The sequence below is a fragment of the Hyperolius riggenbachi genome, chromosome 7 (genome assembly GCF_040937935.1).
Source record: "Hyperolius riggenbachi isolate aHypRig1 chromosome 7, aHypRig1.pri, whole genome shotgun sequence".
Lineage (NCBI taxonomy): Eukaryota > Metazoa > Chordata > Amphibia > Anura > Hyperoliidae > Hyperolius > Hyperolius riggenbachi.
This window is the reverse complement of record NC_090652.1, coordinates 62,779,032-62,797,384: the sequence shown is the minus strand read 5'-3', so window position 1 is coordinate 62,797,384 and position 18,353 is coordinate 62,779,032. Positions and strand designations below refer to the sequence as shown.

General features: G+C 47.5%; 1 protein-coding gene across 1 annotated transcript in view; it reads left to right on the top strand.

The window, feature by feature from the left end:
- LOC137525533 (uncharacterized) overlaps positions 1-18,353 on the top strand; it is a 39,269-nt gene that overhangs the window by 5,452 nt on the left and 15,464 nt on the right. Inside the window, exon 4 of the mRNA XM_068246664.1 lies at positions 9,837-9,859. Within this exon, the coding sequence (XP_068102765.1) occupies positions 9,837-9,859 (23 nt within the window). The remainder of the gene's footprint in view (positions 1-9,836; positions 9,860-18,353) is intronic.

The window sequence follows — 18,353 nt, the reverse complement described above, 5'->3', positions numbered from 1 at the left end:
GAAAATGCGTAAAAGCCGCCGCCAATACTCAAGGTGAGGCAGCTGATTCCGTGTTTAACATGGCGGCTGACGCGCAGTCGGAGTGCGGAGAAACCGCCGCATGCTCTGACAGCAGAGCGGCGGATTCCGCGTCCGATGCGGCTAGTTGCACGCATGACCCTGCGGTTCTCAGTAATGTGGGATGCGGAATGAACGCCGCAAGCACAGACAGTGGTGCGGCGGATTCCACATCCAACTCAGCCGAAACATTACAACGCTTGACTGGTGTGGCTGGGACTGATAGTCCACATTGGTTTAGGAGGACGCGCGCACGCGCAGAGAGGCAGGGACTTTATGGCAGTCAGAAGGGGGTCAGCTGACCAGGCCGGTCAGCCGACAATTTCAGCAAACATCATTGGTCCAGCACTTAGGGGAGGCGCTGGAGACCGCTAGTGTATATATACTGGGTGCTGGTCATTCATCTGGTGTCTGGCGTTGCGATCACTATGTGGTAGCACTCAGACCTTGTCAGTTTCTGTGTTCTTTAGACCAGTTTCCAAGGTGTTGATGGCCAAGGATCTCACACCTTAGTCTAGGAAATCTGTTATTATTTGTGTATTCTTAGTACAGTTTCCAAGGTTTTGATGGCCAAGGAACTCACTCCATAGTCTAGGAATTCAGTATCATCTGTAGATTATCATATTCTAGACTAGCTCCTGGAGTGTGAGTAACTTGGCACTCACACTCAAGCTTAGGCATTGTTGATTATTTGTTATGACCTTCTGCTTTCCTGACCATTCTTCTGATCTCTGATTTTGTACATGGTCATTTCTGATACTCTGTTGCTGACCTCGGCTAGTCCCTGGAATCTGCTTCTGCTTTTTGTCTCTGTACCGTATCTGTCTATCTGTTGCCGACCTGACCTGTCTGACCTTGAGAACTATCTTCCCAGTTAGGAGGTAGTTTGCTCATCTGTCAGTGACACTGCACCATTGGTGTCACTCACCTTCTGTCCTTCCCCCTCTCAGCCTTGCTCCGCCCCTTGGGGAGCTCCAGACCTGTGGAAGGAATCTGTTCCATTGTTGTTTCTCTTACTGTCTAGCACCTATTTCGGGTGCGTTCCTCAAAGTATTACTGTTGCACCAACACTCTCATATCTCAGGTGTCCAGAGGTTAGTAAATATATCTGATTATCGGTGATACTGCAGATCATCAATAATCGGGTATATTCTGCATTCTCGGTGATACTGCAGTTCACCGGTAATCAGACCCTCTCTGTGTTACACCGATCGTTACAGAACGCCAGACCTAAAATGCAAATGGACGCACACACTGACCGCCTGGGCGCACTTACCACTTCGGTGGCTTCTATCAACCAAGTGCTGGGTAATCACAAAGCTATGATTGACGCTTTGTCCGGTTCTCTAAGTACCCTTCAGACGGCAGTGGATGAGGTGCGATCCCCTCCTAGCACAGACATACGTATGCCTGTACCTGAAAAATTTTCTGGTCACAGATCTGACTTTCGAAATTTTAGGAGTAGAGTGTTGTCATATTTTGAGTTGAGACCCAGATCTTCAGGAACCATGACCCAAAGGGTTACATTTATCAAGACTCTGTTATCAGGCGATTCCCAGACCTGGGCATACAGCCTGCCTACTGGAGATGTAGCTTTAACCTCGGTTGATGAATTTTTTAAGGCCATGGCAATTATTTACGACGATCCAGACATTGCCTCGACTTCTGAGCGGAAGCTCAAGTTATTGCGTCAAGGCAAGGGTCCTGTCGAGGAGTATGCGGCAGAGTTTAGGAGATGGTCAGTTTCAGCCAGGTGGGACACTTACGCCCTTTTAGACTGTTTCTTATCGGGGTTATCAGATGAGGTTTCAGATCTAATTTTGAGTCTGCCTGAACCTAAAACTATCGATGAGGCCATTTCATCGGCAATCAGGATTGATTGCAGGTTACGGTATCAAAAGCAGACCAGGGGCAAAGACCATGTTAAAATGTTGACCTACGCTACACCCCGGTGACTCCATCTCCGCCCGTTTCTCCTCCCCCCGAGCCAATGCAGATTGGTCGGTCAAAACTGTCTCAGGTGGAGCGGAGACGCAGAATTTCTGAACAGTTGTGTCTTTATTGTGCAGAGGGGGGTCATAGAGTACGAAATTGCCCTAAAAAGTCGGGAGACGCCAATGCCTAGGAGTAGTTGGGGGTAATACCCTAGGCGTACAGCTCTTACCCCTAGAGGATAAACGGTTACTCCTTCCTTGTATGATCACATGGGAGTATAAATCTGAAGTTTCTGAGGCCTTTATTGATTCAGGCTCAGCAGCTAATTTCATGGATTACGAATTTGCTAAGAAATTAGGTATTCCGTTCACCCCGGTAAAACCACCTCTACAGGTTACGGCAGTGGATGATTCCCCACTACAGCATAACCATCCTCTGTCTCAGACACCAGAGGTGGAAGTCACTATAGGGGTGCTGCATAGAGAGAGATTGCAGTTTTTTGTATTACGTATGACAACCTCCACAATCATCCTTGGCATGCCGTGGTTACACCTTCACTCACCTCAGATAAACAGGGCTACCGGTCAGCTAGCCAGCTGGTCAGCCCACTGTTTTCATCACTGTTTAGCGAAGGTGACCTTAGGCCAAACCAGGATTCATGTGGAAGGTGTTCCAGAACAATATGCGGAGTTTTCGGACGTGTTTTGTCCCAAAGCTGCCGATGAATTACCTCCACATCGCCCTTTCGATTGCCCGATTGATCTCCGATCGGGTTGTATGCCTCCCAGAGATCACCTCTACAACCTGTCGGGGCCAGAAAAGGTGGCAATGCAAGAATATATCCGTGAAAACTTAGCCAAAGGGTTCATTTGTCCTTCCCGGTCACCTGCTGGAGCGGGGTTTTTTTTTGTAAAGAAAAAGGACGGAGGCCTTCGGCCGTGCATTGATTACCGGGGACTGAATAAGATCACAGTCAAAAATCGCTATCCGTTACCCTTGATAGACGATTTGTTCACTCAGGTCACCAAGGCTAAATTTTTTTCAAAATTGGATTTACGAGGTGCATACAACCTGGTGCGGATCAGGGAGGGCGATGAATGGAAGATGGCCTTTAACACACCCGACGGGCATTACGAGTATCTGGTGATGCCCTTCGGGTTGTGTAATGCCCCGGCCATCTTCCAGGAACTCATCAATGAGGTGTTCAGGGAGGTGTTGGGTAAATTCGTCCTAATTTACCTGGATGATATATTGATCTTCTCAGACAACCTCTCTGAGCACAGGGCTCATGTCAGATTTGTGTTGCACAGGCTCAGACAAAACAGGCTGTACGCTAAGTTGGAGAAGTGCATTTTTGAGGTGACATCTGTCGCTTTTCTGGGATACATAATTTCCACCTCAGGCCTTTCTATGGATCCTGCCAAAGTCTCTGCTGTCTTGGAATGGCCCCAACCAGTAGGTCTCAAATCTCTTCAGAGATTTCTAGGGTTTGCAAATTACTATAGAAGGTTTATAAAGGGGTACTCCATAGTCATAGCACCCCTCTCCAGTCTCACTAAAAAGGGGGCAGATACCCACCATTGGTCTTCCGAAGCTCTGGCCGCTTTCTCCACTCTGAAAGAACTGTTTTGTTCTGCGCCCATATTGAGACACGTGGACACCTCCTATCCATTTATTGTAGAGGTTGACACCTCAGAGGTTGGAGTAGGGGCTGTGCTGTCTCAACGCTCTGGGCTTCAGGGAAGACTGCACCCGTGTGCCTATTTTTCTCGGAGGTTCTCTCCAGCAGAGAAAAACTACGACATTGGGAACAGGGAGCTTCTGGCCATTAAATTGGCCTTTGAGGAATGGCGTCATTGGTTAGAAGGAGCTGAACATACGATTACAGTCTACACGGATCACAAGAATTTGGAATACATTGAGGGGGCTAAGAGATTGAGTCCTCGTCAGGCTCGGTGGTCACTGTTTTTCTCGAGATTTAGATTTGTAATTACGTACACTCCTGGTAGTAAAAACATTAAGGCAGATGCCTTGTCTAGATGTTTTGAGCCAGAGACAGCTCAGCCCTCAAAACCTGAACCCATTTTTCCCCATAAGGTAGTATTGGGAGCTACAGAGGCTTGGAAAGACTGGACAGAGACTTTAGGTCCCTTCCAGCAGGATGTCCCTGAGGGAAAGCCTGAAGGGGTTATGTTTGTGCCACTGCCTTTTTGTCTCCAGGTGTTACAGATGTTTCATTCACACAAGAATGCTGGACATCCAGGGGCCTCCAGAACACAAGACTTGATTGCTAGATGTGCTTGGTGGCCTTCTTTGGCAACAGATTGCAAGGAGTATGTCAGAGAGTGTGCAGAGTATGCTAAAAGTAAACCCCCCTGTCTGGCACCTGTGGGAACCTTGCAGCCCTTACCCACCCCGAGTGAACCATGGACCCATCTGTCCATGGATTTTGTAGGGGAACTTCCCAGGTCTGAAGGCATGTCGGTCATTTGGGTGGTAATCGACCGTTTCAGTAAAATGGCAGATCGGGGAGTCCAATTTGTCTCTAGATTTTGGAGGCCATTTTGCCATCAAATGGGCATGGAATTGTCGTTCTCGTCAGGCTACCACCCACAGACCAATGGTCAGATGGAGAGGGTTAATCAGTCATTGGAACAATTCTTGAGGAGTTATGTTGCAGAAGCGCAAACTGATTGGGTTAAGTTCTTGCCATATGCGGAATTTGCGCACAATAATCTGAAAAGCGCTTCTTCCGGGTTCTCTACGTTTCCGGTGGTCACTGGAAAGTTGCCCAAGTTTTTCCCATTGCCAGTAGCCTCCACTCCGTTTTCAGCTCTGGAGGCTTGGCAAAAATCGTTCAAGACCATTTGGGGGATCGTGAAAAGCAATGTGGAAAAGGCTTTTCAAAGTCAGAAAAGTCAAGCTGACAAGAAACGATCCTTGGAGTGGAAGTTGCGACCAGGAGATCTGGTCTGGGTCTCCACTCGTCACTTGACCCTGAAACAACCCTCGGCCAAGTTAGGTCCCAGGTTTGTGGGCCCTTTTTCTGTGACAAGGAACATCAACAATGTTACTTATGCCGTCGATCTTCCTGCTAGCATGCGTGGTGTAAGATCTTTTCATGTATCTCTGCTTAAGCCAGCAGTTCATGTGGGTACCAATCCTCCTCCTCCGGTGATGGTAGACGACCAACCTGAGTATGAAGTAGAGAAAATTTTAGATTCACGAGTAGTGCAGAACTCACTACAATATCTGGTTCACTGGAAAAGGGTATGGTATAGAGGAGAGAACATGGGTACCTGAGGGTCGCATGCATGCGGTCGAATTGAGGATGGAATTCCACATTCGATATCCCGAGAAGCCTGGTAGGAGTTGTCCGGAGTCCACTCCTCAGGAGGGGGGGGGTACTGTGAGAAAACGCGGAAAAGCCACCGCCAATACTCAAGGTGAGGTGGCTGATTCCGCGTTTAACGTGGCGGCTGACGCGCAGTCGGAGTGCGGAGAAACCGCCGCATGCTCTGACAGCAGAGCGGCGGATTCCGCGTCCGATGCGGCTAGTTGCACGCATGACCCTGCGGTTCTCAGTAATGTGGGATGCGGAATGAACGCCGCAAGCACAGACAGTGGTGCGGCGGATTCCGCATCCAACTCAGCAGAAACATTACAACGCTTGACTGGTGTGGCTGGGACTGATAGTCCACATTGGTTTAGGAGGACGCGCGCACGCGCAGAGAGGCAGGGACTTTATGGCAGTCATTAGGGGGTCAGCTGACCAGGCCGGTCAGCTGACAATTTCAGCAAACATCATTGGTCCAGCACTTAGGGGAGGCGCTGGAGACCGCTAGTGTATATATACTGGGTGCTGGTCATTCATCTGGTGTCTGGCGTTGCGATCACTATGTGGTAGCACTCAGACCTTGTCAGTTTCTGTGTTCTTTAGACCAGTTTCCAAGGTGTTGATGGCCAAGGATCTCACACCTTAGTCTAGGAAATCTGTTATTATTTGTGTATTCTTAGTACAGTTTCCAAGGTGTTGATGGCCAAGGAACTCACACCTTAGTCTAGGAATTCAGTATCATCTGTAGATTATCATATTTTAGACGAGCTCCTGGAGTGTGAGTAACTTGGCACTCACACTCAAGCTTAGGCATTGTTGATTATTTGTTATGACCTTCTGCTTTCCTGACCATTCTTCTGATCTCTGATTTTGTACTTTGTCATTTCTGATACTCTGTTGCTGACCTCGGCTAGTCCCTGGAATCTGCTTCTGCCTTTTGTCTCTGTACCGTATCTGTCTATCTGTTGCCGACCTGGCCTGTCTGACCTTGAGAACCATCTTCCCAGTTAGGAGATAGTTCGCTCATCGGTCAGTGACACTGCACCATTGGTGTCATTCACCTTCTGTCCTTCCCCCTCTCAGCCTTGCTCCGCCCCTTGGGGAGCTCCAGACCTGTGGAAGGAATCTGTTCCATTGTTGTTTCTCTTACTGTCTAGCACCTATTTCGGGTGCGTTCCTCAAAGTATTACTGTTGCACCAACACTCTCATATCTCAGATGTCCGGAGGTTAGTAAATATATATGATTATCGGTGATACTGCAGATCATCAATAATCGGGTATATTCTGCATTCTCGGTGATACTGCAGTTCACCGGTAATCAGACCCTCTCTGTGTTACACCGATCGTTAAAGCATGTTAATTCTAGCTACAGAGCAATTTTCACCTCCCATTTATTAGCTAATAACTTTATCACTAATTATCACTATGAATTGATCTATATCTTGTTTTTTTCCACCACTAATTAGGCTTTCTTTGGATGGTACATCTTGCTAAGAATTATTTTTTTCTAAATGCATTTTAACAAGAAAATTAAGAAAAAATGGAAAAAAAATCATTATTTTTCAGTTTTCGGCCATTACAGCTTTAAAATAATACATACCACAATTAAGAGAAAGAAAGCCCATATAGATTGCATTACTCAAATATGATAATATAACATTTTATTCAAAAATAATACTAATACAAAAATGATTTGACATCTTTGAGTTTCAAAGGTTAAAATCAATTAAAACCGACCATATGTCATATATGGTATATATATATATATATATATATAATCACAATTGTGGGAATATATGCCTAAATAACCACCTCAGTGTGCATCTATTCAGAGCACACTCAAGGTTGAACCCGTGTTCAACAAAGTGACAAACATAAATATATACAAACACAGTATAAAAAATGTGCCAAAAATGCTATTTCAATATATAAGTGTATTGTGCAAACCAGCCAGGGCTGCTAAACTGCAAAACCTAGGAGCAGCATTTGAATAAAGTGAAATGAAGAGTGCTAGAAAAGGAGATACTTAGCCCGGGAAGACCAGGGAGGCTGGAACAGTGCAGCTGAAGATCAATGGGAGTCCCTTCAAGACAGTCCCGCAAGCTCCGCGTGCGTCACCCCGCTTTGGAAGGAGAGGAGAGGGATACCGTGCTGGTAGACGCCAGATCGGCGTTTAAATAAGAAGGCTAGAGAGCGGGCAGGCGCCCCAGGAGTCACCGCGCCTCAACCGGATGTGACATCACCCCCTATCTTGTTTGGTTACTGGTCAATTGATGTGATATATAGGTATATGTATATACAGTGGGTTGCAAAAGTATTCGGCCCCCTTGAAGTTTTCCACATTTTGTCACATTACTGCCACAAACATGAATCAATTTTATTGGAATTCCATGTGAAAGACCAATACAAAGTGGTGTACACGTGAGAAGTGGAACGAAAATCATACATGATTCCAAACATTTTTTACAAATCAATAACTGCAAAGTGGGGTGTGCGTAATTATTCAGCCCCCTGAGTCAACACTTTGCAGAACCACCTTTTGCTGCAATTACAGCTGCCAGTCTTTTAGGGTATGTCTCTACCAGCTTTGCACATCTAGAGACTGAAATCCATGCCCATTCTTCTTTGCAAAAGTGCTCCAGCTTAGTCAGATTAGATGGACAGCGTTTGTGAACAGCAGTTTTCAGATCTTGCCACAAATTCTCGATTGGATTTAGATCTGGACTTTGAGGGGCCATTCTAACACATGAATATGTTTTGTTTTAAACCATTCCATTGTTGCCCTGGCTTTATGTTTAGGGTCATTGTCCTACTGGAAGGTGAACCTCCAGCCCAGTCTCAAGTCTTTTGCAGACTCCAAGAGGTTTTCTTCCAAGTTTGCCCTGTATTTGACTCCATCCATCTTCCCATCAACTCTGACCAGCTTCCCTGTCCCTGATGAAGAGATACACCCCCAGAGCATGATGCTGCCACCACCATATTTGACACTGGGGATGGTGTGTTCAGAGTGATGTGCAGTGTTAGTTTTCTGCCACACATAGCGTTTTGGCCAGAGCACCTTCTTCCACATGTTTGCTGTGTCCCCACATGGCTTGTGGCAAACTGTAAACGGGACGTCTTATGCTTTTCTGTTAACAATGGCTTTCTTCTTGCCATTTTTCCATAAAGGCCAACTTTGTGCAGTGCATGACTAATAGTTGTCCTATGGACAGCTTCCCCCACCTGAGCTGTAGATCTCTGCAGCTCATCCAGAGTCACCATGGGCCTCTTGATTGCATTTCTGATCAGCGCTCTCCTTGTTCTGCCTGTGAGTTTAGGTGTACGGCCTTGTCTTGGTAGGTTTACAGTTGTGCCATACTCCTTCCATTTCTGAATGATTGCTTGAACAGTGCTCCATGGGATGTTCAAGGCTTTGGAAATATTTTTGTAGCCTAAGCTTGCTTTAAATTTCTCAATAACTTGATCACTGTTCTGTCTTGTGTGTTCTTTGGACTTCATAGTGTTGTTGCTCCCGATATTCTCTTAGACAACCTCTGAGGCCGTCACAGAGCAGCTGTATTTGTACTGACATTAGATTACACACAGGTGCACTCTATTTAGTCATTAGCACTTATCAGGCAATGTCTATGGGCAACAGACTGCACTCAGACCAAAGGGGGCTGAATAATTACGCACAGCCCACTTTGCAGTTATTGATTTGTAAAAAATGTTTGGAATAATGTATGATTTTCGTTCCACTTCTCACGTGTACACCACTTTGTATTGGTCTTTCACGTGGAATTCCAATAAAATTGATTCACGTTTGTGGCCGCAATGTGACAAAATGTGGAAAACTTCAAGGGGGCCAAATACTTTTGCAAGCCACTGTATATATATATATATATATATATATATATATATATATATATATATATATATATATATATATATATATATATATTATTTGCCATTGTAATTATTCATTTCTAATTTAAATTGCTTATTTAGATCTATAGAAATATATATTGTAGTGTATACACTTCTGCGCTGAATTATGGTATTACAGTATGTGTAGATGTATTGTTGTCTCCTTTTGGTGGCTGCCAACTACCTCTATTTTGTTTCATTTCTGCCTGCCTCTTTACTTATCCACATGCTAATTGGGCTGTTACTACTCACCTCTCGGCGTCTGCCGCTTGCGTTCCAGCGTGATCTCTTCTTCCTGGGTCTCCGCCTGGCTCTATTTCCGCTTCCATGATGTCACATCAGCCGCGCGTCAACCCTGTATTTTGATTGGTCCAATAGGCCGCTGCCTGTCAAATCTACACTTTTTTTGTCCTTTAAATTCAAAATAAGACTATGGGATTTCAGGAAAGTCCTATTTAGGATTAGGACTATAGATACAATCAGTTTCTTTTTCACTTCAGATTTTAGTATTTCAGTTATTATGAATTATGATTATTATGAATATTGCCTTTATGTTGTTTTCTTGTTCAATTTATATAACATGTCATTTTTTTTCCACAGCTCGCCACCGAAGATTATTATGGGTAAGTAAAACGTTTTCCAGGTGATACGTGTAAGGCACAACTAATGTAATGGTGTTATAACAGTAGGAAAGGGATCAACCCAACAATAAAGCTATGATGGGGTGCTGACAAGTATTGAGCCTTAATCAGAAAAAAATTGAGCTATGAAGCTGCCTCACTATTCTAAATGCAGGAACTTTATCACGCTGCGAGCCTCAATCCTTTCCGTCGCACACTTAAAGTAAACCTGAGATGGGGCAGGAAATAAAAAATATACATACCTGAGGCTTCCTCCAGCCCCCTCTAGGCTGATCACTCCCTTGCCTTACTTCTCCGCCTCCTGGTTCTTCTGCGATTAAAAGTCCTCCCATCCATGGCCAACTGCGCATGTGCGGCCAGCCACACTCTTGTTACTGGGAGTATTCTGCGCCCGATGGGAGCGCAACAGATAAATGCACATTGCTGGGCTGTGTCTTTACCGATGGCCTTGATTGGAGGATTTTCTGTAACCAGTTGCGGATAAATCAGGAGGGGGAGGAGGATGGCATGGGAGTGATCAGCCATCAGGGGCAAACCCAGGATTTTCAAGAGGAGGATTCCTGAAAGGTCTCCCTCAGCCATGCAAAATACAGTATAATAATATGTAAGGACATCAAGCTGGGTACACATAATGCAATTTCCAACCTGACTGACAGGATCTGACAATTATTTCCTAAATATCCAATCTGCTGCTGTTCAACAACAGGATCGGTCAGGAGCAGTTTGGATACAGATAATAATGAGGACAGCTGACATTTGTATTGAGGGGGAAAGTAAAGCATTCACCCAACAGGGGCACAGGGCTGTGCTCATATCTGACTCTGTTAAGTTCCCCAGAGCTGCTAAATGCTCTGTACTCACGCTGCTTCTCCATGCTCTGTACACACACTGCTGCTCCATGCTCTGTACACACACTGCTGCTCCATGCTCTGTACACACACTGCTGCTCCATGCTCTGTACTCACGCTGCTTCTCCATGCTCTGTACACACACTGCTGCTCCATGCTCTGTACACACGCTGTTGATCCATGCTCTGTACACACACTGCTGCTCCATGCTCTGTACACAGGCTGCTGCTCCATGCTCTGTACACACGCTGCTGCTCCATACTCTGTACACACACGCTGCTGCTCCATGCTCTGTACACACACACTGCTGCTCCATGCTCTGTACACACACTGCTGCTCCATGCTCTGTACACACACTGCTGCTCCATGTTCTGTTCACACACTGCTGCTCCATGCTCTGTACACACACTGCTGCTCCATGCTCTGTACACACGCTGCTGCTCTATGCTCTGTACACACACTGCTGCTCCACACAAAGTCATCTGTAGCAGGGAAAGAAAGGGGGCAGTGCTGTGAGCTGCCGGTTGCCTGCAGATATTCTGGTGTCTCAGCCTGTGGGTGTCCCTAGATACTGCACCAGCCCTGGTCTGAGGGGGAATTCTGGGCAGCTGTAACCCCCCTCCCCCTGTGTTTACCTATGAGCCTGGAAGTGGCTGCAGTAAGCCCCAGGTATGTATTGTCACAGGAGCCCTCAGTGGCTGACCGCACTTAGCCTTCTAAACGGTGCCAGCGCACAGATCGTGCGAACTCTGGTCGCAGTCAATGCGCAAGGAACCGTTAAGAATTAGCCGCAGACAACTCCGAAGGGAGCCTGTGAGACACGGGTGATTACAACTCACACACTAGTTCATGGGATCTGCCACCACCTCTGTTTCCTGAGACAGAGGAACTCACTAACTGACTAGTCCTGCGAATAAAACGGTTAAACACACGATATTCTGTCTAGCCAACAACAAACAAACAGTAGCGTATCTTCAGAGACCCGGGATCAATTCTGTGTGTGCTGATAAGCAGAGTAGCGGAACAGTGAATGACTTAGGAAAGTCGTTTATTCACGCAATATAAATAATTAATATATACAGACAATTATTTAAAATCAACAATTATGAAAACAGTGATAGCCAGTATGAAAAATAAAAGAAGGGAGAAAAAATACTTAGTTCTGGAAAGATGTCCTTATTGTGGGAAGAATCATAAAGTCCTTGGTTTCAAAGTCCAGAGTTCAGACCAGGTGGATGCCAGCATATCCTCAAGCTGGCATCTGATGAGTGCAAGATGTTTCAGTGTGGAGGACACTGAGTTTTAGTCCTCAGCCATTCTTATGCCCCTGCTTCAGTAGGAGGGAGTGAGGGCAGGGAGCTATACACCTCCTTCAAAGATGAGATGAGCCCTCCTCTTGTACTGGGGCTAGAAATCATATCTACCCATATATGGGCTCTATCTCACAGAACCGTACAGGTCAGGGCAGATTTACTAATATTTCCAGATCTGCCTCGATGTACCCAGCAGTCTGATACCAAACATGAGGGGTGGGACCCCTGTGGTACCATTAGGGCACTGTTGGACTGCCTAACGGGCAGTCTTTACCTCAGAAGGTTCTGAAATGTGCTCAGAACCAACGCCAGGCAGGGCCCTACCTGCTCTGTTAGTTTGGAGGGTCTGCCAGCCTGGCAACACAGAAAATATGATACATATAGCAATTTATGGAATATGAGAGACCCCTGGGATTTATACCAGGTCATTCCCAGGCAAAGGTTCTTTGAAGTTGGCAGCAGCAAGCCACATGTCGGCTCCCTGCTGGGAAAAGGAGTCGGAGTGTCTGAGTTCCCTCACTCTAAGGGCTGGTTCAGACATGGTGTTTGTCACCTTATACCTGATGGATGGGCCATCAGCACAGCTTGAAGCCAGGGACTCTCTGGGCCCAGGCTCATTAGCATATCAAAAGAGCCATCCTGCAGTTAAGGTGATGCTATTCCTCTGCTAAGAAGGGACTGCAGACCTCCTACACAATAAATCCAGATTGTACCGATTTGAAGCGCAATTGACGCAGGAATCGAGTGCGATCGTTCTTTTCTTCACGGGCGGTTCCAGGACGCGCCTGCGCCCCCGCAATCGTCCGTGACAGCCCCCCCCCTTGTCCGTGGCTTAGCCACTCATCCGCAAGATGTGTGGCGGCGCCGCTAGCCTGGCTGACGGGTCTCGAGTTGCCGGTACGGCGGGAAAACCTATTGGAGCCTGTGGCTCGGTTCCCCTGGACCGGTCGCGGTCGGCTACCCTCAGGGTTGACCCAACATGGACCGTTCTGGACAGGGCGTTTGCGCCACTGCAGTCGGACGTGGTGTCTGCCGGGACTGCGGACAACGGGCAGTGGGTTGGTTAGGTCAACAGCCAGCCCACGCAGGGTTCCCCTGCTGAGTGGCTGTGGACCTAAGGGAACCCCGCGGGAATCCCTGGACCTTCCCAGCTCCTGACAGACGGCACATGCCCTGCAGTAGTTGGCTACATCCCTGTTCATCCGGGGCCAATAAAACTGTTTCCGAATACCGGCGAGTGTCTTGCGGACACCCGAGTGCCCGGTCAGAGGATTACCATGTGCGGATTTCAGCACATGTCCCCTGAACGCACTCGGGACCACAAGCCATTTGGTATTCGCGTGGGATCTACCTGTAGGGGGCTGTGCAGACTCACTGTACAGTCTCCCACCTTCCCAGTACACCTTGAAAGCGGCCCCGTCTGCGAGGGGCTCAGCGGCTTGCTGCATGAGCACCTCCAGGCTTGGGTCACTTTGTAGTGCGGCTGAGAATACGGCGCTGTCAGTTTCAGCCAACTGGCTCATGTCACACGAGGCCAGCGGCTGAAAGGTCTCATCCCTGCGGTCAGAGGAGGGGGAGGAGGCCGGAACCCCCTCCACCTGTTCTGAGCTCGGGTTCTGAGCAGTGCAGCTGCGCGGTATTGCTAGCACAGGTACACTGTCAGAATGGCACATATTGGCATTACCTACATCATTGTCACAAGCATTTATAACAGTAACAGGAACATTTTCATCACGGACAGTTTGTACAGTAAACTCAGGTACAGTTACAGCATCCTCACAACAGACAGTCTGTACATCAAACTCAGGTGCCTTTGAAGCAGGCACTATTGAACCTGGTACCCTTGAACTGGGCACATTCAACCCGCCTCCCCCTGGTGCTCCCCCAAGTGTATAAAGTACCTGGTGGTGGGTGGAGAGTCCGTCTCCTTCCGTGAGCGACAAGGCGGTCGTGGCAGGTTCATAGTAGGACACAAGCTTGCCCAAATCAGTCCCTAGCAACACAGGGACTGGGAGATCCTTCATAACCCCAACAACCCTTTCTTGGACCCCTCCCACTCCCCAATCCAGCTTCACCCTGGCGTGGGCTATGTGAAAAAGGGTGCCTTCTACTCCAGTAAGGGCAAGGGATCGGCTGGAGTTGATGCTCTCCTTTGGCACAAGGTGTGAGTGAACTAACGTGATGTCAGCTCCGGTGTCTCGGAATCCGGTGACAACTTTGCCGTTCACTCTAACAAGTTGCTGCTGGTCGGTTCGGTCGCGGATTTCCTTTCCGCGGGCAAACAGGACAAAATCTGATGATCCAGGCTGTGGTTCGCTGGCGGGATGCCTCTGCTGTGGGTGAGGTGCAGGTGATGCAGATGATCCAGGTGCTGGTGGTGTCTGTCTCCGCTCCGGGCAGTCGAACTTCATGTGTCCGGGCTGGCGGCAGTAGTGACAGATGACCTCTCCAGGCGCTGCAGGCCTGGGTGCAGCAGCTGCGCTGGGTGGCCTCTGTGGCGGACGGCTCACAGGGGCAGGAGGGTCTGCCGAGGTATTGGGCTGACCTCCTCTCCAGCTGGATGGGACAGTTCTGCGTGTATCAGCCACCCGGGTAGTTGCAAAAGTCTCAGCAAGGTCTGCAGCGACAGTGGCTGAAGCCGGCCTGCGTTCTAACACAAACTGTCGTACATCAGCAGGGCAAATGTTCAGAAATTGTTCCAGGACTATCAAGTCCTCCAGGACGCCATAAGACCCTTTGGTGAGGCCTAGTGTCCACTGGCGGAGTGTGGTGAGCAAGCTGCTGACCACATCTCGGTACGAATCAGAAGACTTTTTCTGCCAGGCCCTGAACTTTTTCCGATAGGCTTCTGGCGTCAGCTGGTACTTAGTAATGATAGCGTCTTTTATAGCAGCATAATCATTATCCTTCTCCGCAGGCAATTCTGCGAAGGCATCAAGCGCTTTGTAGCGCAGCAACGGTGTCAGATGTCTGGCCCACTGGTCTTGGGACAGACGATACTGACGGCATGCTTTTTCAAAAGACCGCAAAAACAAGTCAATGTCTGTGTCTTTTTCAATATTAGCAAATTTAAATTTTGCACTTACGGGTGGTGCAGCTCCTTCAGCAGGGAGGCTGGGCGGTGAACTCCGGCTGGCCTGTTGCACTTTTGCCATGTTTAGCTCATGCTGTCGTTGGCGTTCCCGCTCCTCACGCATGTACTGCAGGTACTTGTCCAGGTCAGTGTCCATCAGCTTTTGTAATGCCTGCTGCATTAGCGGATCAGTACAAACGGACAGTCCAGTACTGGCCGGTTCCAGGCGAGTACTTTCAGAAACTCTGGGGTTGGGGTCCACACTGACATTCTCCTGCGTAACTGTTGATGCAGGGCCCTCAGGATGCACAACCTCTGTACGGTCAGGAGTCTCAGTCTCTGGTTCCCCTTGCCTTGAGTCAGATGGGTCAGCGTCTACCTCAGCAGACACATCCAGCTCCTGCAGTTGCTGGGTATCCCATTGAAACAATTCCGTTACCAGGTCCCCTTGTTTCTTGCGGCCGACATCAATGCCTCTCTCTTGGCAAAGATTTTGCAGGTCCGCCAGGCACATTTTCTTGTAGTTCCCGGACATTTCCACGCCAAATAAAATAAAACTTTTGGGGAGGGGTACTGGCTACACAGTCTCTCTGTATATATAAAAAAAATATTGCCTTCCAGCTACACCAACGAATTAGTTCGTTTCTCGATAGCGCTAGCGCTATCGCAGATACTTTCAGCACAACACAGGTCCCAACCGCTGCCTAACACTGTCACAGGAGCCCTCAGTGGCTGACCGCACTGTCACAGGAGCCCTCAGTGGCTGACCGCACTTAGCCTTCTAAACGGTGCCAGCGCACAGATCGTGCGAACTCTGGTCGCAGTCAATGCGCAAGGAACCGTTAAGAATTAGCCGCAGACAACTCCGAAGGGAGCCTGTGAGACACGGGTGATTACAACTCACACACTAGTTCATGGGATCTGCCACCACCTCTGTTTCCTGAGACAGAGGAACTCACTAACTGACTAGTCCTGCGAATAAAACGGTTAAACACACGATATTCTGTCTAGCCAACAACAAACAAACAGTAGCGTATCTTCAGAGACCCGGGATCAATTCTGTGTGTGCTGATAAGCAGAGTAGCGGAACAGTGAATGACTTAGGAAAGTCGTTTATTCACGCAATATAAATAATTAATATATACAGACAATTATTTAAAATCAACAATTATGAAAACAGTGATAGCCAGTATGAAAAATAAAAGAAGGGAGAAAAAATACTTAGTTCTGGAAAGATGTCCTTATTGTGGGAAGAATCATAAAGTCCTTGGTTTCAAAGTCCAGAGTTCAGACCAGGTGGATGCCAGCATATCCTCAAGCTGGCATCTGATGAGTGCAAGATGTTTCAGTGTGGAGGACACTGAGTTTTAGTCCTCAGCCATTCTTATGCCCCTGCTTCAGTAGGAGGGAGTGAGGGCGGGGAGCTATACACCTCCTTCAAAGATGAGATGAGCCCTCCTCTTGTACTGGGGCTAGAAATCATATCTACCCATATATGGGCTCTATCTCACAGAACCGTACAGGTCAGGGCAGATTTACTAATATTTCCAGATCTGCCTCGATGTACCCAGCAGTCTGATACCAAACATGAGGGGTGGGACCCCTGTGGTACCATTAGGGCACTGTTGGACTGCCTAACGGGCAGTCTTTACCTCAGAAGGTTCTGAAATGTGCTCAGAACCAACGCCAGGCAGGGCCCTACCTGCTCTGTTAGTTTGGAGGGTCTGCCAGCCTGGCAACACAGAAAATATGATACATATAGCAATTTATGGAATATGAGAGACCCCTGGGATTTATACCAGGTCATTCCCAGGCAAAGGTTCTTTGAAGTTGGCAGCAGCAAGCCACATGTCGGCTCCCTGCTGGGAAAAGGAGTCGGAGTGTCTGAGTTCCCTCACTCTAAGGGCTGGTTCAGACATGGTGTTTGTCACCTTATACCTGATGGATGGGCCATCAGCACAGCTTGAAGCCAGGGACTCTCTGGGCCCAGGCTCATTAGCATATCAAAAGAGCCATCCTGCAGTTAAGGTGATGCTATTCCTCTGCTAAGAAGGGACTGCAGACCTCCTACACAATAAATCCAGATTGTACCGATTTGAAGCGCAATCGACGCAGGAATCGAGTGCGATCGTTCTTTTCTTCACGGGCGGTTCCAGGACGCGCCTGCGCCCCCGCAATCGTCCGTGACATGTATGTATATATATTTTATTCCTATCTCAGGTACACCTTAAAGAGGAACTCCAGTGAAAATAATGTAATAAAAAAGTGCTTCATTTTTACAATAATTATGTATAAATGATTTAGTCAGTGTTTGCTCATTGTAAAATCTTTCCTCTCCCAGATTTACATTCTGACATTTATTACATGGTGACATTGTTACTGTGGGCAGGTTATGTAGCTGCTGCTAGCTGTTCTGGCTGTTAGAGACAGCTGTAAACAGCTAATTCCTGTCTTTGAACATTGTTACATTGTGGCAGTTTGCCCAGAGTACCGCGGTACCAGAGTTTCATGTGGGAGGGGTTTCGTCACAAAATCAGTCATACAGTGCCCCCTGATGGTCTGTTTGTGAAATGCAATAGATTTGTCATGTAAAAGGGGGTATATCAGCTACTGATTGGGATAAAGTTCAATTCTTGGTCGGAGTTTCTCTTTAAGTCACTTTTGGCAAAAGAAATAAAGGATACAGTAAGCTGATTTTCTCTGCATCAGTGGTGCTCTCCATGGCGCCGTGATTCATGACCATTTTTCCTCTATTGGACACCGTGATCTGAATACGTGATCGGATGACGATCACAGGTATCCATCACGGATTCCGCCATGGTTATGTGTATTCGGCCCATCATCACAAATGAAATTCCACAACGGAAAGTCGTGATTGGTGGAAATGGTGTCCCTGGGCCAATCAGAAGCCCCAAGCATAGGCCCTGAGCAACCAGTCATATGAGGATAGGCTCTGCCCTCCCCTCCTGTATATAAAGCAGCTGCCATGTTAAAATATCCGTCCCTGCAAGATTCTGTGGACTGAGAGCATCTCCAGTCTATATTGTTCCAAAGCAAGAGCATTTGTTTGGTGTAAAACCAGTGTTTTCACTCATTTCATTGCTCTATTACTGTATATTATACTTGTATTTAGCTAACTAGCCAGTGGTAGTCAGTGTAGACTCGTCAGTGACAGTGTACTAAGTACTGTGCTTAGTGCAGGCAGGCAGGTTCAATAATTTTACAATTTTACTGCTGTATTA